This window comes from Thamnophis sirtalis, unplaced genomic scaffold, assembly GCF_051295495.1.
Source record: "Thamnophis sirtalis isolate CommonGarterSnake01/CBP01778 unplaced genomic scaffold, rThaSir2_p1.2 scaffold_5, whole genome shotgun sequence".
Lineage (NCBI taxonomy): Eukaryota > Metazoa > Chordata > Lepidosauria > Squamata > Natricidae > Thamnophis > Thamnophis sirtalis.
Genome location: NW_028261385.1, coordinates 97,702,540 through 97,722,991, shown reverse-complemented (window position 1 = coordinate 97,722,991; position 20,452 = coordinate 97,702,540). Strand labels below are relative to the sequence as shown.

Below are 20,452 nucleotides of genomic sequence, written 5' to 3'. Positions count from 1 at the left end.
AGCCTCGAAGTCTTCATTTGTTGAGGGTGTTACTTGAAACCCTGACAGTTCCATGATGAAGATAAGGTGGGGACATCAGTATAATGAATAGGATTCCCTCACCACTTCAGATAAGTTGCATATATAGTTATCACTTTTCTTAATAGGTCCATAGCGAACATTGAGGAAGTGAGACTGAGACTTACCCACACACCTTGAAGTTCTTGCTCAGGTAAGATTCACTGTTGCTTTGATTTCAGCCTTTTCATGCATCTGAGCCAAGACAAGCAGGAGGCAACCCACGTACAGTTCCAAAGATTTCTGTACACAACATTAAAAAAAACACAGAAAGAGCTTCAAAGCTACATTTCTCTTTCAGATCCACACTGCAGCACAGCCTGAGAGAGACAGGGCAGTACCTGGGATATGCATCTTTCATTACACTACACGGTGTGTCTCCACTGCACAGATCTTTCTCCAGCACGTAGCCCTTTCATACACAATACATACAAACAGATTTGAAACGAGAGGAGTCATCAGTTTGCCTTCAAGATAGTTAAACTCTCCCATCACTGGAAGATTTTGTCTCTCCTCTGAAGGATGTTGCATTATTAAAAGCCACTGCTCTGGGTAGGACTGCAACACCAAATGCAACATTGAAATAACCACTGCAGCGCTGAAGATCTGAGGGTCTGGCCTCTTTGTTTCTATCCTCAAAGCCCATTTCTTTTGTTCTCTCGAGAGAAATCGCCCACTTACTCCTTCAACAATGTTTCTGCAGAAATGGTCGGCACTTCTTCATTTCACTTTCTATTTAAGGGCACCTGTGAGCTTTTTCTTTCTCCAAGGTAAGTTCATTTTCTTTCATTTTTCTCCATCTTTCTGGCAGTTTTCCCTCCCCACCCACCCATTTAAATTACCTTTGTAATTTAGTTTCAGCCCTTTTAACCCCATTGCATGCATTTGGAAAGAAACCATTTCTATATGCTTTTAATATCTGAAACCTTGTTAAGTAGGATGACCCACATATTGTTAAGGCTCTTTTGTTACCAAAGGGGGGAGGGGGAAAATACTTGATTTTCATCCTTGAGAAAGCGTACATGGGCTTTCCTAGCTCTGCTGCAATTTCATTGAAGAAAGTATTATATTTACTGGAAAAAAGTATAAATTATGAACTATTTCAGAATGAGTCGTATGATGTTGGGAGGCAGTGTTAGTCTGTTGGTTTCTATTTCTACCATGCATATTGACTTGAAGAATGATCTGTTTGGACAGTGGCTGGCTCGGGAATAAATCCTATGGAATTCAGTGGAATTTACCTCTGAATAAGGTAGTGAGACATCTGGCTGAAAATGCCATTTTGTGAATGATTACTATGAGTGGAGAAAGTTAAACACAAGGATTAAGAGACTCCCACACCAAAATGTTCCAGTTTGATCCCAAAGCCTTGGCAATCTTTATAACCAAGTTGTTACAGCCCCCCCCTTTTTTTTTTAGATTTAAAGAAAAAGTTCACAGCCCCTTCTTTCAGCTATGGTTGTCTACATTTTACTAGCCTATGTCTTTAAAATGTCTGACAACAACAGTGTAAGCAGGAAAGGTTTCTGTTGCAGGGGATGGTAATTGATGGGGGGAGGGAGGGAAAATACCTATTCAGTTTGATTAAATTAGACAACTTTTTAAAATGTGTGTGCAAGCCAGATGTAAAGCGTATCGCAACATCTCTTATGGTCATGCTTACAATCAGTCCTTTGTCCAGCCATTGGTCCAGAACAACATAGGGGAACTTTTGATTTTAGTTCTTGTCCTTTTGTCAAGAATAATCAGTGGACAGAAAATTCTCCCCCTGTCCTTGTAGTTTTAACAAGAAAATAGCAGATGCAGTGTTTAATGGGACAGCTGTTAATTCTCGTACTCTGTGGATCAAGAGGCATGATAGTGCTGGGCAAGTACTATCCCCCCCCCCCCGCTTTAATGCAAACATGGAATTGAGAGAAATCTCCCTCAGATTTGGTCCACAGAAGTTTGCACAGCTGTACCTGATGCTGCTGTGTCTGCATGTGGACCAGAGTTTCTTTCTTTTGGGAACTTTAAGATGTGCGGACTTCAACTCCCAGAATTCCTTAGCCAGCTAATTCTTCCAAACATAATCCAGGGAATTCCCCTCTGTGACATGGCCAAAGTAAGTGAGATGCAGTTTTGTGATTTTTGTCTTTTAGTGACATGTCTGGTGTTGGCGCTCCTCTCCAATACTTGCTTGTTAATCCAAAACAGGGCTGTCAAACTCATGGCCCATAGGCCAGATGCATCACGTGCTGGCCACGCCCACGCCTGGTTTAGCAAAGGAGGGAAAAGTCACGATACGTCACGTGATGCCGCTGTGACAATACATGTTTGACACCCCTGGTCCAAGGAATATGCAGGAGTCTTCTCTAGCACCACAACTCAAATGAATTGATTTTCTTCCTATCTTGCTTTTTTAAGGTCCAACATTCACAACCATAGGTTTAGACCAATAGACTCTTGCAAATTTGGTAGTACATTTCTCCCCAGGTTGCTTCTTTCTCAAAACCTAAGAAACAAGGGGAAGGTCCCTTCTGAATTGTTTGCCACACCCATGTTCCTGTTATGGGCTAAGCTACCTCTTATCATACCATTCCCCTGGCTGTGACTTTCCCACTGTCTTCCAATGTCATTCTCAGATACCATTACATCTTGTTAAATCAATACTCATCTGCCTTCATATTCTATTCATAAGACAGGCAGCATACAGCAACCAATTAAGCCTCTGTTAAGATGCCCAGAAACAAACCAGGTCAGTCATTTCAGAAGCCTGTTGGACCAGAAGTGAAACTGTAAGTGTTTAAGTATTCCAGGGTTCAGCACTGCCCTCCTGGCCTCACACCAAAAAGGGCAAACAGATAGCTCTCAATTTTGCTGCTTAAGCATGACTATGGTGAATATATATCTGATGGTTTTCTTAGCTACCTTTTTTAGATTGTAAAGGAGTACATCAATTTGGCTAAAGCAGGAGATAATGACATGCTGGGATTTCCAGCTTATGTTGTCCTACTTTTTCAAGCACTGCTTTAGCACGTGTATTTCTAGGAAAGGCAACTTTAGTTGGAAAGAAAAATGAACGGTGACCATGTTGTCTATGTAAAGCAATATGGAATGAGTAACTGCCTAGTAGTGCAGTTAGAATATATGGTTATAATATATAGTGTATAGATATAGTTCTTACAAGGTCCCTGCAATATCTCGATATGGAATCATCCATACTTTTGCCTAGGATACTTCATTCCATTCCCCTTGACTGTTGTTTTCTCCCAAAAGTCACTCAAAATTTCATAAATACCAAAAATGCTCAGCCTTCACTAGGTTTGTTTTTGGGAAGATTTATGTCTATTCTCCTTGTGTCTCTCCTCCTCATCCAGGGGTGAAATCAATTTACTTCGCTTACCGGTTCACAAATGTGAACACACATACCATCTCCGTACATGTGTAGGATCTTCCATGCATGCACAGAGAGTCAAAAACGGGAGGTGATGACATCTGGGTGGGTGAGTGGAGCCTCCCACTGCCATGACTACTGGTTTGCCTGAACCGGATCGAAGCAGCTGAAGAGCACCATTGCCCCCACCCCTATAGGATCTGTTTAGTTTTCTATTGCAAATTTTAACAATAACTCTCTTTTCTATGAGGTTGCCTGGGGAATTCTGGGAATTCCAGACATCTTAAAATTGCTAAAGTTGAGAATACTCTATAGATGTTGCATTGTTTTCTTCCTCTTTGTCCTATAGCCTTGTCTATCAATTGAATCTTACATTCTCTTTCCTCCAAAATGTCCAGTTCTGTATTGAGAGAGAGAAGAATCACTTTGAATTTGAAATATTTATTCAGCTATTCTAAATATGTTTCCTTTGTTCCTTTCCCTTTGCTGAATTAAAGTGCTGCTTTAGCCACACTTCCTAGCAGAAAACAAAATTTAATGGCCCTATTGCTGATCCTTCTTCTGCTTCTGTTGTGCCCCACTCTGACAAATTGCCAAATGGTATCATCGTGATTTTGCACACACTATCCATAATATGCAATGTGACTGGTTGATTTCTTCTGTTTTGCTGTTTTTCCTGCACTGCATATCACTAGCCAATGGGGAGAAATATCCACCAATCATAGTACTATAGCAGGTTTGGAATGTATCTTGCTTCAGGAGTCTATGCTCCCTGCCTGTCGTCCTCCACCCTTTTCTGTCATAACTAGCTAAATAAGTTTTTTTTTAAAAAAAATCTGATCAAAGGGAGCTAAATCAAAAGCGGAACTTTGAGGTCTTCCTTGCCTTGCTTCAGTGTGTAACTTATAGGCTTCTGGGGGCTTGGAGTAAAACCCTTGGACTTCAAGTGTCTGGGAAAATAATAAAACAATGCACTCTAGAGTTTGCTGTTGCTGATTTGTAAAGCAGAGAAAAAAGGAGGAAAGTCAGAGAAGGTGGGGGATTAATTAAATAATTAAAAGGCACTTTTAGGGGTTCCAAAATCAGAAAACCTCTGTTTACAAAGCAAGGGTTGTATCACTTGTGCACTGAATTCATGGTGACAGAAAGTACAAAAATGGGTTGGAAACAGACAGGAGTGAGATTCAGCCGGTTCGAACTGATTCAGGCGAATCAGATGTTAATTTTATTCTGGTTCGCCGAACCGGTAGTTACAAGGACTGGCTGATCCCGCCCACCCCACCGCAACCATTCCAGGAGTCTCCACGTGGCTAGTTCATCATGCCAGGTAAGTGTAGGGCCCGCAGGGAGGCTCTGGGAGGGTGAAAAATGGGCCTTCCGGAATCACTGGAAGTCCAGAAACGGTCTGTTTTCAGCCTCCATTGGGCCTCTGAAACCCAGGGAGGCTATTTTCAACCTCCTTAAGGCTCGAGGAAAGCCTCCGGACCCTGGGGAGGGTGAAAATGCCCCCTTGCTGCCGTGATACAGGAAGCGGACCAAGTTATGCCCCCATGGCCACACCCACCCAGCAACCAGGCAGAGAACTTGTTGCTAAAAAATTTCAATCCCACCCCTGGAAAGAGACCACTAAGAAGTTTTTTTTTTTAATTCCATATATGTGCATGCTTATACTTTAACTTTGTTTATACAAATGCAAAGAGCAGCTTAAACAGTAACCATAGATATGCCTCAATTTAGGCTTTCTCTCCCTTGTTTTCCTTTCTGTAGGCAACCAAAGCTAACTTCCAGGAGAGAATGGGATGCATCCCATCCATAATTTCTCTTTTCACCTCTTCAACTTTGGGCTAAACTCAGAAGGGCTATAGGAGAAAATGCTTGAGCATTGCCACTGCACAGTTTTAATGGCACAGCAATTGCTGTGTTCAATTGTGTGAGAGGTGGAGAGTCTCTAGGGACACACGGGAGTAGGCGGGGGATGCCTGAATTCATCTAAAATAGCCAACAAGCCCTGATTTAATAATCCCACCCACAACTGATCACCTGTCTTTGCAAGTCTTGCCCATTTTGCAACTGTAAAGTTGGGCAGATGGCCAGCAAAGGAGGAAAGCTGGAGGTAAATGGGCAGAAGTGGAAGCCCGGAGGAGAAGGAGGTGCGGCCAAGGATGGGAGCCTGAAGGTGCCGTTCTGGAAAGCACGACATCAATAGTGACCCAGCTGAGGACAATTTAAGCCAATCTCATTCGTGGATGAAATGAGAACACCGTCGTTGAGATAATGGATAATAGGATGTTGCTTGTACCATGATTGCACATAGCATGCACTTACAGTGCAAGTAATTTTTTTTAAAAAAATCTTTGCTTATTTGAGAACATTTTTTTATGCTGAAGGGAAGGCCTGCAGTATGTCTTCCTTCAAAATGATGTTTGATAGCATCCCAAAATCCATCCTCCCAAAGACCATTTGCATTTATCTCCACACTGCTTGGCAGCTCAGCAATATACATACAGGTAGTCCTCAACTTACAATAGTTCACTTAGTGTCTGTTCCAAGTTACAATGGGACTGAAAAAAGTGACATGATCATTTTCACAGTTGCAACCTTTGAAGCATCCCCGTGATCATATGAACAAAATTCAGATGCTTGGCAACCAGTTCATATTTATGACCATTGCTGTGTCCTAAGGTCATGTGACCTTCAGACAAGCAAAGTCAATGGGTAAGCCAGATTCACTTAACAACTATGTTACTAATTATAACAACTGCAGTGATTCATTTAAGAATACAAGAAAGTCATACAATGAGGCAAAACTCTCTTTAACAAATTTCTCACTTAGTAGCATAGGTTTTGGTCTTAATTGTGGTCATACATTGAGGATTACTTGTATTAAGAAGAAGGGGGACTATATTGAGATTAGAATAGAGTTTTCCAAAGACTTGGGGCTCCAATTTTCCTCAGCAGTCACTAATGGCAAAGGATTTTGGGAGTATAGATAAGGACAACATGCCAAAATGGATTGCACACTAAGTCTCTGAATAGACAATCACTTATGCATAGATGCAAGTCATATGGATGTGTTTTTCATCTAACCAATATGTAAGTCTTTGTCAAGCTATTTTTTTTCAATCTGCAATCTATATTTGTGATATGAATCCATGATCAATTTTATTCCCATTTATTTAGCATGGTAATTGCCTGATGTATACTGTCCTACCATTATTATGGTTCATCCCGTAGTCAGCCAGATGTTTAGATCGGTCTTGGCATTTTTATCCCCCGATGGAGTCCTTTCCAAGGATCTGGGATAGGCAGATGTTCTTGTTTGGTGGTCTCAGGATGTAAGCTGTTCCAAGTAAAGCTGCCTTTTGCAATTGACTGATGGGGACTTTGTCAATGCCAGTTATTTATTATTTACTCCAAATTAAGTTTTTGACTCAATGGACATTAATTTAGAAAACCACAGGCAGTAATGTCATACACTTACAAACAGCTGAATAATTGAAAATTATGTAATCTAAATCAATTTATCTCAATTCTATGTCCTCCAGGTATTTTGAACCAACTTCCATTAACCCAGCCAGCATATCACCAGTTAGTGTCCTTACCTCCCTTTGAAGGATTTATTATTCTTATTTCCTTTTCCTACCCAGGTTGCTTGGCAAGTAAATCAGAAGAAAGACTTTTTCGCAAACTGTTCTCCGGTTACAACCAGTATATCAGACCTGTAGAAAATGTGTCCAATCCCGTGAAGGTGCATTTTGAAGTGGCAATTACCCAGCTTGCAAATGTGGTATGTTTGCACAATCTCACATTTCAGTCATTGACAAAGAGATCCTTAATCTAATGACTCTGATGTAGGTATGGGCCCTTCATGGAATAATGATAGCATTTGTAGATTTCTCCCCTGAGACTGGAGGTGCTGTCCCATGTGTGTAATGGAGAAATTCCTATGAAAACAGAGAAAATAGGGACCCTGTGTGTATATGCAACTCTGTAGTAGAGCAGGGGTCTATAAAAACATTTGGACGTTTAAAACACCTTTGCTGTTCCAACTTGAGCATTTAGGAAAGAAAGACCCTCAACTCCATGATTGAAGTGAAAGGTTCACTTTTACTCAGTTCAAGCGATTATGTCATAAGCAAATATTGCTTATGGGATCTTCCGTGGGATCTAAATATTCCCATGGAAAGCCTGCATTTTTCCTCTCCCCTTGCCGTCTCCACTTGACCAGTCTGTCAGCGTCCAATGACATTCGAACTAGATGTTTTGGGAATGGCTTTGAGATTTGGTGCCTCTTTGGTGGAGTGGGACCATTCGCATTTCATTCTCACGGCTCCATCCTTGATTGGCCAATCTATTCCAGATTGATACCTCTGGTTCCCATCACCCTGTCATGCCCACTCCTACCTCCCCAATCTCTGCCCCCTTCCCACATTTTATGGCAGGATGCCAGCGAAGTGGAGTATGCTGAAGATGGCAGACCTGACAGGCTGCTTTCCCTCCCTAAAATAGAGGGTAAAGGGGGCTTTGTCATTTTATATAAAGTCCAGATAGGCTGTTGCTATAAATAATGTGTATCAGGAAAAGTAAGAAATATTCCTTGCAAATGATTAAAGATCACTCATCACCAAGGACTAAAGCAGGGGTGAAATTCTACCAGTTCAGACCAGTTCACCTGAACTGGTAGTAAAAATGCTACTGGTTCACCCGAAGCAGTAGTAAAAAAAATGAAACCGGTTTGGACAAACTGATTTTTCTGACGATCAGCTGTGACACATGATTTATATTAGCTAGAAAGCAGGAAATCCTGCTTTAAATTGCCTCCTCCTCTAAATCACGTGGCAAAGCGGATCCCCTTCCTGCTGTTTGCTTACCTTTGCAGGAGTGCTCAATAGCAGACTCTGCCCAACCGCCCAGACATCATCATATCCATTTTTGATGTACTGTGCATGCATGGGAGATTCTGTGCATGTGCAGAGGTGATGCGTGCAAGCAAAGCACACTCTCTCACATTGCTACCGAACCAGTAGCAAAGGTAAGTGGATTTCATCCCTGGCCTAAAGGAGAGAAAGCATCTCTAGTGTGTCTCCAAGGTGCTTTTCCAAAAAGCAACTGGACTTTGGTGTGTGTGTTTCAGTCCATTTGTGTTTTGTAAAAGAACCTTTAGATTTCTCCTTGGAGAGCTTACTAAGGATTCATTTTTGCAGGTTTTTCTCCCTCTCAGCAGATCGTTCAGGATGTCCTCTGCAATAAGACTTCCCCCTAGCAGCTCCCAGGTTATTGATTGCCTTTCTACCACAGTTTGTTATAGGTAAAGATTTTTCAACAAAAAAAGACACTCTGCAAATAATATGTTTTCTTTGGATTTCTCTGACTAGCAAGCCAGCCGCTAACCAAGGGCTAAATTACAGGGTATCAAGACTATATGATGGAACAAAATTCAGCTTCTTGCTCTGCTTATTGCTAAATCACTGTATTCAGAGGTATAATATACTAATCAGGTTCTTCACTTTATCTTTTACTTTCTCTGGAGGCTTTTCATTAATCAGAAGCTGCTGTCATTAACAAAATAATTAGAAAAGGCGCTATATTCTGAGCTCCTGTGGAGCTTGCGATTATGATGAGCTTGGAATTCTGCTTGAATGAGCAGAACTGATATTGTATGAGGGTATTAGAGTACATTTAAAACTCTCTTTTTGTACCTACTAATATTGGTTCTTCTCATCATGCTTCTTTGAAAACAACCTCCTGGCCAAAATCCTGGACTTCTTTGTTCAGATAGTCCATCATTTGCATGATATCTATTCTCAAAGCTCCAGATCCCTTACAATTGTGAAAACAGAAGTGCATAATTAGTTGAAGTCACACTTCAAATACCATTGCTAGTCTCTGCTGCTTGTACAGTGTTTCTAAATGTTAATAAGACAGTATTCAATCTTCTTCAAATCCCCCATGGACAACTTCAGATGAACTAGTTTGGGGTGTAAAAAGTATCAAAGTGCATGATTGGGGGACAAATAGAATTGTGTTGAATACATTTTGTGACAGATTGCCAGGAAAACAGTGGAACAGCAGGAAAAAGCTGGGACGAGGACAAGCTACTCAGGGACTGCACCCCATTCAACCAAAGCTCTACTCCTTATTTACGTGTGTTGTACTGATTACCAACTTGACTTTTTTTCAACATATCCTCATAGACAGGGGTGGTATTTATTCACCTTCCCTACCAGTTCGCAAATATGAGCACACTCAGCCTTCTGCGCATGCGCTTTTGGCGAAAAAAGGGCCTAAATGGGATGCCATAGAGCCAGGGCGGTGGGCAGGGCCAAATGCGATTTTCTCTACCAGTTCAGGCAAACCAAATCTCATATACAGAGCATGCAACCGATCTTTATATGGCTGTAGTTTTCGAATAAACCTTAATAAGGCTGAAGTGTTTGAATATACATTGCAACAACTATCTGGATCTACCTTAATATGCACGAATACTTTTTTCAGCATCTTGTTTTCAATCGTTATAAGTAAAGTATTCACAAACGTCCACAGACATTATCTGAAGGCAACACGTTTTTCCACCAAGACTTTTATTCGCTGTTCTATAAATGTCCCTAGGATCCTTTCAAAGTTATTTAGGCTAACTGGAATGAGGTTTCATCCTTTGTTAACCAGATAATCTGTCTGTAGTAATAAAGTGTTTTCCTCCTTCTTTCTTCAGGATGAAGTCAATCAGATCATGGAGACAAATCTCTGGCTGCGACATGTAAGCAATTTTTTGTGCATTGGTGTGTCAGTATACGTGTGTGTTCATTGCCATGCTGGTTTTAGAGGTGAGATCACAGTAGGTACTGGGTTTCAGAAGAGATTTGGATAGAAAAAAAATCAGGTTACTATTTAGAGATGTTCCAGGGCTCAGTATATTCAAAGCAAAAGCTCATATATAGTACTTCAAAAACTCAACCATTTCTAGTGAAATGTTCCATTTCACTATGTTCCATTCCAGTTCCAGTCTAGTGAAGAGAAGGACCAGGGGAGATATGATAGCAGTATTCCAATATTTGAGGGGCTGTCACAGAGAGGAAGGGGTCAAGCTATTTTCCAAAGCACCTGAAGCCCAGAGAAGGAATAATGGATGGAAACTGATCAAGGAGAGACTCAACTTGGAAATAAGGAAGAACTTTCTGACAGTGAGAACAATCAACCAATGGAACTTGCTTTCAGAAGTTGTGGGAACTCCATCACTTGAGACTTTCAAGAAGAGATTGGACTGCCATTTGTCAGAAATGGTGTAGGGTCTCCTGCTTGTGCAGGGGGTTGGACTAGATGACCAACTCTGTTAATCTGTTAATCAATATTAAGCCCTTGATTTAATGGGCAGACAAGGGAAATGGGTAATCCTTAAAGCAAAAGGTCCATTTAGTGATGAATGAGAAGAGAACAACAGAAAAGGGAGGGCAGGAATTAAAGTCACAGCCAGGGAAAAGGGGCAACACTGTTTGAGGGCTAGTACTATGATTAAAAGTATAAATACACCTGAAAATGAACTATAGGCAAGAAAATCCTTAGAGATTGGATATCATATCTTGGGAGCATTTGGGTCAGAACCATCACCATAGTTCACAAACCAGATTCAGCAAACAGCTAGAAGAGCTTTCAGAGGCAACAATAATATTAGTGGAGGAAATATTCCTTCTTATTCAGGAGATTTGATCCATTAACTCCTAAGTCTGCTAACCAAAGTAAACCAAAGTAAACCAAATTGAGTCTTCACTATATTTTTAGTGGACTATTAGATAAGAAGAAGAAAACAAAGGAGGGGAGTTATTAACTTGAAACTGATTCCCAATCTCATAAGTTCATAAGAAAGGCAACTTCAGTAATGTTCTTAGTATGGGAATAACTTTACAGGTACAGTACATCCTAGGGTTGAACACTTATTATTTCTCTCTTTAGATTTGGAATGATTATAAATTGAAATGGAATCCAGTGGAGTTTGGTGGAATTGAATTTATCCATGTGCCATCAGACAAAATTTGGAAACCTGATATTGTGCTATACAATAAGTATGAACATTCATCATAATATTTTAGTCATATTAACACATTTATTCTGAGTTAGAAGTGTACAACTTAAGATTCCCTTGTGCTTGCATCTGCAGTGCTGTCGGAGACTTCCAGGTTGAAGGACGGACCAAGGCTCTTCTCAGATATGATGGCACCATCACCTGGATACCACCTGCCATTTTTAAAAGCTCCTGTCCTATGGATATTACCTTCTTCCCCTTTGATCACCAGAACTGCTCCTTAAAATTTGGATCGTGGACATATGACAAAGCCAAGATAGATCTTTTGATTATTGGTTCCAAAGTAGACATGAAAGACCTTTGGGAGAACAACGAGTGGGAAATAGTTGATGCTTCTGGCTATAAACATGACATAAAGTACAACTGCTGTGAGGAAATCTATACGGATATAACCTACTCTTTTTATATCCGAAGGCTCCCCATGTTTTACACTATTAATCTGATTATACCTTGCCTGTTTCTTTCATTCCTGACTGTATTCGTATTTTACCTTCCATCAGACTGTGGAGAGAAAGTAACACTTTGCATCTCTGTCCTCCTTTCATTGACTGTTTTCTTGCTGGTAATTACAGAGACAATTCCCTCAACTTCTTTGGTCATCCCACTAGTGGGAGAATACTTGCTTTTCACCATGATATTTGTGACACTCTCTATTGTGGTGACAGTCTTTGTACTGAATATCCATTACCGGACTCCAACAATGCATACAATGCCCAACTGGGTCAAAACTGTCTTCCTTGGTCTTCTGCCCAAGTTTCTGATGATGAAGAGACCCATACAGAAGCATGTTGACTCCCAACCCCCCAAACCTGTGAAAGAAAGCGTCACTAAACCCAGCAAGCCCAAGGCTGATGAGCTTGCAGAAGTGGAAGTCCTCAGTGAGAACCGCTGCTGCCACTGTGACAACTCCAAGGACACAGTGGCAAGGAAGCAAAGGAGACAGAATTGCCAATCTGCCAAAGGGGAGGCTGAATCAGTCGAGTATTCCCCAGAGGTTAAAGAAGTCATTAACAGTGTTCAGTTCATCGCAGAAAACATGAGGAGTCAGAATGAAACTAAAGAGGTAAGAGCTCTGAAGAACAAGATTGATTGATTACTAGCTCCAAAGGCTTCAGTCATTTGGGGGCATTTCTCTAATTGTGGTAGAAAACTAAAACCTAGCTAGTTGAAAATAACTGCACCTGAGAGCTGGAGAGGTACAATTGCGCAGCACTTCTAGCATGAATGGGTAAGAGGCTGTCCAATGGAGCTATTTAAGCAGCATCAGAAGTGTTAAGTCCTGCTAGAACATGGGTGTCAAACTCTATCGTGTCATGTGATGTATCACGACATATCATGACTTTTTTGCCTTTACGGAGCCGTGGTGGGAGCGGCCTATGTGTGACACATCTAGCCCACGGGCCACCAGTTTGACACCCCTGTGCTAGAAGAAGTGGAATTGGTAGGACATTCTGCTCTGGTTTTCAGTTTCCTCTAGCAACAGACAGGACAAAAGGGACCTCGTGTTAGCTGTGTCTCAATTACCAGAGGCACAATTTCAGGGATTGCCCTGAATGCGGTTCAATTGATCAACAGAAGTTCTCCAGAGCTTTAGAAAAAAGAACCTTTTCATTGGAGATTATTGTGGCTTGAACATGAAGCCTTCTGTGAGTAAAACATGTCCTCTACCATTAAGCCATGATAATAGACACAACTGTCTCTTGCATTGTTTAGCCATGATCATCTAGGAGTTAACAGCAGAGTAAACACAATTGTAGAAAAGGTAGACCAACTGATTCTACATTCCAATTGTAAGGGAGAAGGAAAACCATAGCTGAGATCTAACTATGTGCAGACTGACGTAGCATAATGCTAGGTTAATACAACTAACACAAGGAAAATGAAAACCGACTGCATATAGAGCACCCAAGGAAGTGTTTGAGAACCGCTTTGCAAAATATTGAGTTTTGTATCTCCTTGCCAGGCTTTTCACTCCTTACTTACTCCATGCTTCCTTTTTGGGACGCCAAAGCATAATAAAGGCTCTGTGAAGGTTCTTGCTCCTTCTTCCTTTCATTGCTCATTCTCTTCAAAGAGATAGATGAATAGGCAACAATGCAAGAAGGAGAAAGAAGGAGTAGTGTTTCCAGGGTTGGCATTGGTCTCCTACTGAGTTATGGGACTTGATAGATGCCCAGCTGTCCCAAACCAGATGCCCTCCAAATTTGATGACTTGTGAATTCTAGCAGCAGGAGAACAGCTATGGTAGCTGAAGTTCAGGACAACAGGCTGAGAAACACTAATCAAGAGCAAAGAGGGATAGATAGTTGAAAGAGGCAAATTAGCCAAGTATCTTCATGTACAGTGATACCTCAGTGTTTGCTTCAAAACTCTTTGAATTTGGTACTTGATGCATTTTGATGTGAAAATGTTGTTCTGGTAAAGTTAAAGATAAAGGTTCCCCTCTCACGTATGTGCTAGTCGTTCCCAACTCAGTGCTCATCTCCGTTACAAAGCCTGTTCCAAAGTGCTGTCCCAGCGCTGTCCGAAGACGTCTCCATGGTCATGTGGCTGGCATGACTAAACGCCAAAGGCACACTGAACGCTGTTACCTTTCCAGCAAAGGTGGTCTCCGTTTTTTCTACTTGCATTTTTATGTGCTTTTGAACTGCTAGATTGGCAGAAGCTGGGACAAGTAACGGGAGCTCACTCCGTTACATGGCGCTAGGAATTCGAACTGCTGAACTGCTGACCTTTCTAATCAACAAGCTCAGCGTCTTAGCCACTGAGCCACAGTGTCCCTTTGTTTGTTTGGTATTCACCACCCTGAAATAAGAAAAGTAGGACGGCGACAGAGAATAGACAAGAAGTCAGCCATGGTGGGAAGGTCACTGATATAGGAAAAGAGACAGACAGGAAGTTCTTCCTTACCCCAAACCAACTGTCACATGGTAAAACAGTGGTTTTTTGGCACTCATCATGTTTAGTACTCATCACACCTCTTGGAACCAATAGGAGGTACCACTGTATATCCTTTGCTGGGCCTTTTGCTAATCAAAATACTTTTGACACTATGTTCACATTAACTGGAAAAGGGTACAATGGCTTTTAAAGTGAACTTCAGCAGTTGTGCTAATGGCTTTGGTTACTTCAATGTATAAATATTTCATGTTGGGAGGCTCTCTGACTTTGGCAATAAGGCTCTAAATAGACATATAGAAGCTCTAAGACAGAGGCCCTGATCCCAAGTTGGCATTTGATCAATGAACGTCTATTGAATTCTACAGGCTCTGCTGATGTGCAGAAACATAGAAGATATTTTGAAAAATAGCCAAGCACGTATACAGGATCCAAACTGCAGTGTTATAGCTAAGCCTAGGTAACTGTGGCAATCAGAGGTTCAGAGAATAGAGCCTCCAAAATATAAATCTTGGTGGAAAACTTCCTAGTGCAGAAATGAAAGCATCTGGCTTTCGGTCCTAAAAAAAGACATGTTGACTGTATTATATTTTTATTGAATAGAAGGCCAGAGGCATGATAGTAACTAAGAAGAAGGATTGTCTCAATTTTAGTTTTGGAAAGGAATATGGTTTTGACTTACTTGATAAATGCAGACATCAAAATATTTCTCACATCACTTACTTTCCTTACCAGCTTGCAAAGGTGAGTGTTTGTGTGTGCGCACTCGCACAAATGTGTGTGCGCATACACACACAGTGATTTATGTACCAGGATAGATAGGTGGGTAGGTAGGTAGGTAGGTAGGTAGGTAGGTAGGTAGGTAGGTAGGTATAGAGATAGATAGACAGACAGACGGACGGACGGACAGACAGACAGACAGACAGACAGACAGACAGACAGACAGACAGACAGACAGACAGACAGACAGACAGACAGACAGACAGACAGACAGACAGATAGATAGATAGATAGATAGAGGGACACGGTGGCTCAGTGTCCTAAGATGCTGAGCTTGTCGATCAGAAAGGTTGGCAGTTCGGTGCTTCAAATCCCTAGTGCCACGTAACTGAGTGAGCTCCCGTTACTTGTCCCAGCTTCTGCCAACCGAGCAGTTCAAATGCACGTAAAAATGCAAGTAGAAAAATACGGACCACCTTTGGTGGGAAATTAACAGTGTTCTGTGCACCTTCAGCAACAGGACTCAAAATGAGAGATAGTGGGACTGGTAGCTAGCAATTATGGAAGGCTTTGTACTTCTTATCAATAAAACATTTGTAGGTAGAAATAACGTAATTCTTATGTAAAAGAAATTAAATGTTCTGTAATTTATTGAGAAATTAGAAAAAGGTGGATTGCATCCAATATGACAACAGAAAGCGTTCCAAATTCTTCTTTACAAATAATACCATATTATTATTATTATTATTATTATTATTATTATTATTATTATTATTACTATTATTATTATACAATTGTATCACAGCGGCCAGTTGTTTCGCCGGACTTGGCATTGGTTACTAGTCGGGCCCCACCCAGGGGCCTAGGACGTCGTAACGTATTTTCTTAATATCCGTGCAGATCCAAGCAGTGCGGCTTTTTGCATTTGACTGATGGTGATTTTGTCAATTTTTAACTGTTTTAAATGTAATTCCAGTGCTTTTGGAATAGCACCCAGTGTGCCAATTACCACTGGAATTATCACTGCTGGTTTGTGCCATAGTCGTTGAATTTCGATTTTTAAGTCCTGGTATCTTGCGATTTTTTCATGTTCCTTCTCGGCGACCCTGCTATCACCTGGTATTGCGATGTCTATGATTGTGACCTTATTTTTCTCAACCAGTGTGATGTCTGGTGTATTATGCGCCAGTATTTTGTCGGTTTGTATGCGAAAATCCCACAAGATCTTGACCATCTCATTTTCAGTGACTTTTTCAGGCTGATGTTCCCACCAGTTTGTTGCTGTTTTTTATTTATTTATTTATTATTATTATTGTTGTTGTTGTTGTTGTTGTTGTTATATAAATATATACAATGATTCTAACTTGTGACCTGTGATTACACCAGCAAATGTTCTATGTATGAATCTATATGAAGATTCTAAATGTATCTCTTTGGGGGGTAAATAATTGAGAAATCTCAGAAAGCACAGTCATTGTAATAGTATCAATTAAATATTATGAATTCAATTGAATATATGTATTTTCTTATGCATTGCAGGTAGAAGATGACTGGAAATATGTCGCCATGGTAATCGATAGAGTATTTCTGTGGGTGTTCATAATTCTCTGTGTATTTGGAACAGCGGGGATATTCCTACAACCATTGATAGCAGATGTATAGTATATGGTGGTGATTCACATTTTGCATGATTCTTTTTAATAGGATAATCACAACACACATTGGCAACACTTTATAGAATATCAATTTTCATCTCAAGCCATAAGAAAAATATTCTCATCACTTTACGATGTATTAAGCCAGTACTTCAATTCAGTAGACTAACTCCCATTATTCACAGCCAGCAAAACCTATGGAGTTCCATCTCAACCTTTTTAGAGGATAATAGATTGGAGAAATCTGTCTTAATATAGTGGCTTTCAAATGTTCCTCAGATAATCCTTTCCATGCTCATTTTTATGCTAAGAAATTCTTGGTACATATCTCTAAGATCAACAGCAATATTCATATTGGCTCAGATTCCTGATCCTTTGTATAGAATAGGTTTTTTGCTTCATTTATGGAAAGCATAAAATAGGTCAAGATGAATCAGAAGAGAATCATCAGCTCAAACTCTCACAACCATTTCTAAACATTCCTAAACTTTTTGTAAAGAAAAATCCTTTATACATAAGCCATTCATTTGCAAGTAATAAATGAATAGATTGCTGAGTGGTGCAGTAGCTGAGAGGTGAACATGCTCAGCTCACAGATGTTTCTTTATCAGGGTGCAAAGAAAAAATAGCTGCTGTGAACTCTGAGTAGGCATCAGGAAGGGTGTCTGGCCTGTAAATGCTCAACTCTTCTCAATCTCCCAGACCTCACCCTAAACAAGGGGTTACAGAATAATAAAAAGGGGGGGAGAATAGATTACTGATCAGTCTACTGAAGTTAACAATATTGTTTATTTCTGAAAGGTTATTAAACTAAAATCACACTATCTTCTTCAATGAGATAAACTCCAAATATACTTGATTGAAATCCATCATCCCTAATTTCAATGCTGATGGTGGGAGATGAAATTTAAACACTGTTGAAAGGCATCAAGTTGATGGACATTGAACTCTGAAGGACAATAGAGAAGGAGAATAACCAGATGTTTCTCTGATAGTATCTGAGGGTCACTCCTAGAATAACTCCTAACCAGAAACAAAAAGTTTATTAAACATTATTTGCTATATTTCACATAAATTAAATATTTTTGTTGGAAGCAAAGCTGTGCTTCTATTTGGTTTTTGGTAAACCACGTGCAAAAGACATTAAGTGTAATTCTTTGGACACATATTTGATGACTGTCCAAGCTATTGTAACAGAAAATGGGAGGGCTTATCCCTTTTCTGAAAGAAACAGAAAATAACAGTACTGTACTTTTTCCCAATCACCATCCTTTCTTTGAATCCTGCCATACCATAAATCTGTTTGATTTACAAATGATTCCAAATACATTGTAAACTCAGCTGATTTTTCTCTTGTTCCTCCTCACCATTTAGAGGAGGACACCACCACTGAATGAGCACCCAAATAGTCTTCTACACTACCACCACAAGCGAGACAGTTCTGAAGTGAGCTTTGCCCATTTTAAGACCTTTCTTGTTACAGTTGTTAAGTGAATTACTGCAGGTGTCATTAGCAACACATTTGTTAAGCAAATCTAGCTTCCCTATTTGATTTTGCTTGTCAGAAGGTCACAAAAGGCGATCACATGATCTTGGGACACTGCAATCATCATAAAAATGAAGCAGTTGCCAAGTTTCCGAATTTTGATCATGTGAGCATAGAGATGCTGCAATGGTTGTAAGTGTGAAAAACGGCCATAAATCATTCTTTTCAATGCTGTTGTAACTTTGAATGGTCACTAAACAAATAGTTGTAAATTGAGGACTACCTCTATTTATTTTTCCTGAACAACAGTGTTTTCCCAATCTAGTGTCCTCAAGACATGCTAAGCCTAGAATTCTCTCAATCAGTGTGGCTTTTGATAGTTGCAAAGTGTTGAATGTTGTAGCCCAAAATATCTGGAATGATGTTTCTCAACCTGGGCAATTTTAAGATGTGTTGACTTCAACTCCCAGAAAAGTTTCCCAGGTTGATATGGAGACACTGTGTTAGGAAAAATGGATTTCAAAATCTGTTGCCCTTCAGATACTAAATGATTCCATTATTTCACAGGCTGCTTGGTTAAGTAAAGCTTACCTACAGTGTAGTGGGATGAAATACATTTCAAAAATACATATCACTGTTACCATTCTTGCATCCCAAAAGCAATGATCATGTTCCTTCAATTTCATCCAGTTTATTCACCACCTTGAGCCATTCTATTGCACTCTATTCTGGCTGCAAGGTGTTGAGAGACTAGTAAAGTAGTCTCGATGGTAGATTTGCTTTTTAAAAAGCTGGTTCTATGACTCTTTTAGGTGATTAATGTGAAGAGTAGGTAACAGTTATTATAAGAACAAATATTTTGGATAGCATTCTCTCTTCTGCCTATTTTAGCATTTTAGATATATTTTGGAAATGCACCTATGTAATATGCAAAGATTGTCCTGAATGTTTAATTATATTTATACACAAAATTATCAGTGCTACACTGAGATTAACAAAAAAAACCTAAAACCTTATGGACAGAAGAGTACCTAGCAGCAGGCCAGATTATTTTGCTCCATGTTTTTTTAAGGGTTTATATAATTTATATGACCTCCCATTGCACAATGATTGACTCTGAGCAGGTGGCCTAGATTAAAAACCAAATCGTTAAAAATAACAGCCCACAAACTTCAAGGTAAATGATACCTTTCAATCATCCAATCACATTAACAGAACTTGACTGACTTCCTGGCCTGGAAACTTGGAAACAGCCAGGTTTACAGAACCTTATGAAGGGCTAAAAGGACCAGGACCATTTGCATTTCCACAGGGATGCCGTTACACAAAGCAAACACTGCAAGAGAAGGCAGGATTCTTGCCTCCAACAAGGTGACACTGTTTAATGGAAGGGACCCAGACAGAGTGAGTTCCTTCTGGTTCGGCCAAATCAATAGTTGTGATTTTGCCTTGGTCACAGAATCACCAGTGAACCAGTACCAACCAGCACAGGAACCCACCCCTGGACACAGAGTATGTCCTCCTTGCTAAATCTGGTGAGGAAAGCCTAAACAGTGGGAGAACAGGGGATTTCATCATCCCTTTACAGTCTTTTTTGGATTGTTTGGAACACGTTTGTATATTTTACAATGTAATACACTTTTAGAAATGTGAAGTTCATAAAAAATAAATTTTAAAGATAGTGTGACCAGTATTCTTTGTTTATTTATTACGGGTACGTTTATTTGCTGACTCTGGGTGGCTATTTAAAATAGTTGTGTCTCCTTTACACAATGGAGAGGATGTGCAATGAACAGAACTGCATTGAGGTACAAAAATGCTATTGTCTATTGCGAGGGAAGCACAATCCTTGAGTGTGTCTGCTGCTAGGTTCCATTTTTGGAGGAGGAGACTGAAGACTTCAGGGAAAATCTTGAATGTCATTTAAGTCCACGTTTTTCAGTCTCAGCTATTTTAAGATGCATGGATTTGAACCTCAGAATTTCCTAACTAGTACAACAAGATTGTAATATCTTGGTCTGACCATATATTGGATAACAAGCCAATATTTTACAGATCCAACAAGTACAGCTATGTGGTATTGGAGTATGTAATTAGAATGGGTGACAGTTTTCTCATCACTTTTCATTTTTTTTAAAAAGTCCTCCAATAGTTAAGAACTTGGTGTATCATTTGACATTTTC

General features: G+C 40.1%; 1 protein-coding gene across 1 annotated transcript; it reads left to right on the top strand.

The window, feature by feature from the left end:
- The first annotated feature begins 300 nt into the window (after window positions 1-300).
- CHRNA6 (cholinergic receptor nicotinic alpha 6 subunit) lies at window positions 301-19,956 on the top strand. Its single transcript, XM_014061758.2, has 6 exons — window positions 301-827; window positions 7,081-7,220; window positions 10,146-10,190; window positions 11,381-11,490; window positions 11,586-12,573; window positions 16,668-19,956. Exons 1-6 carry the CDS (start codon window positions 749-751, stop codon window positions 16,788-16,790), a joined length of 1,485 nt encoding a protein of 494 aa, XP_013917233.2. The 5' UTR covers window positions 301-748; the 3' UTR covers window positions 16,791-19,956.
- The last annotated feature ends 496 nt before the right edge of the window (window positions 19,957-20,452 follow it).

Bases quoted from the DNA above. Each gene is read 5' to 3' on its own strand.
- CHRNA6 (XM_014061758.2), top strand. From the start codon at position 749: ATGTTTCTGCAGAAATGGTCGGCACTTCTTCATTTCACTTTCTATTTA. The intron at 828-7,080 runs GTAAGTTCATTT...TTTCCTACCCAG, and splicing joins GAGCTTTTTCTTTCTCCAAG to GTTGCTTGGCAAGTAAATCA. The intron at 10,191-11,380 runs GTAAGCAATTTT...TTCTCTCTTTAG, and splicing joins CAAATCTCTGGCTGCGACAT to ATTTGGAATGATTATAAATT.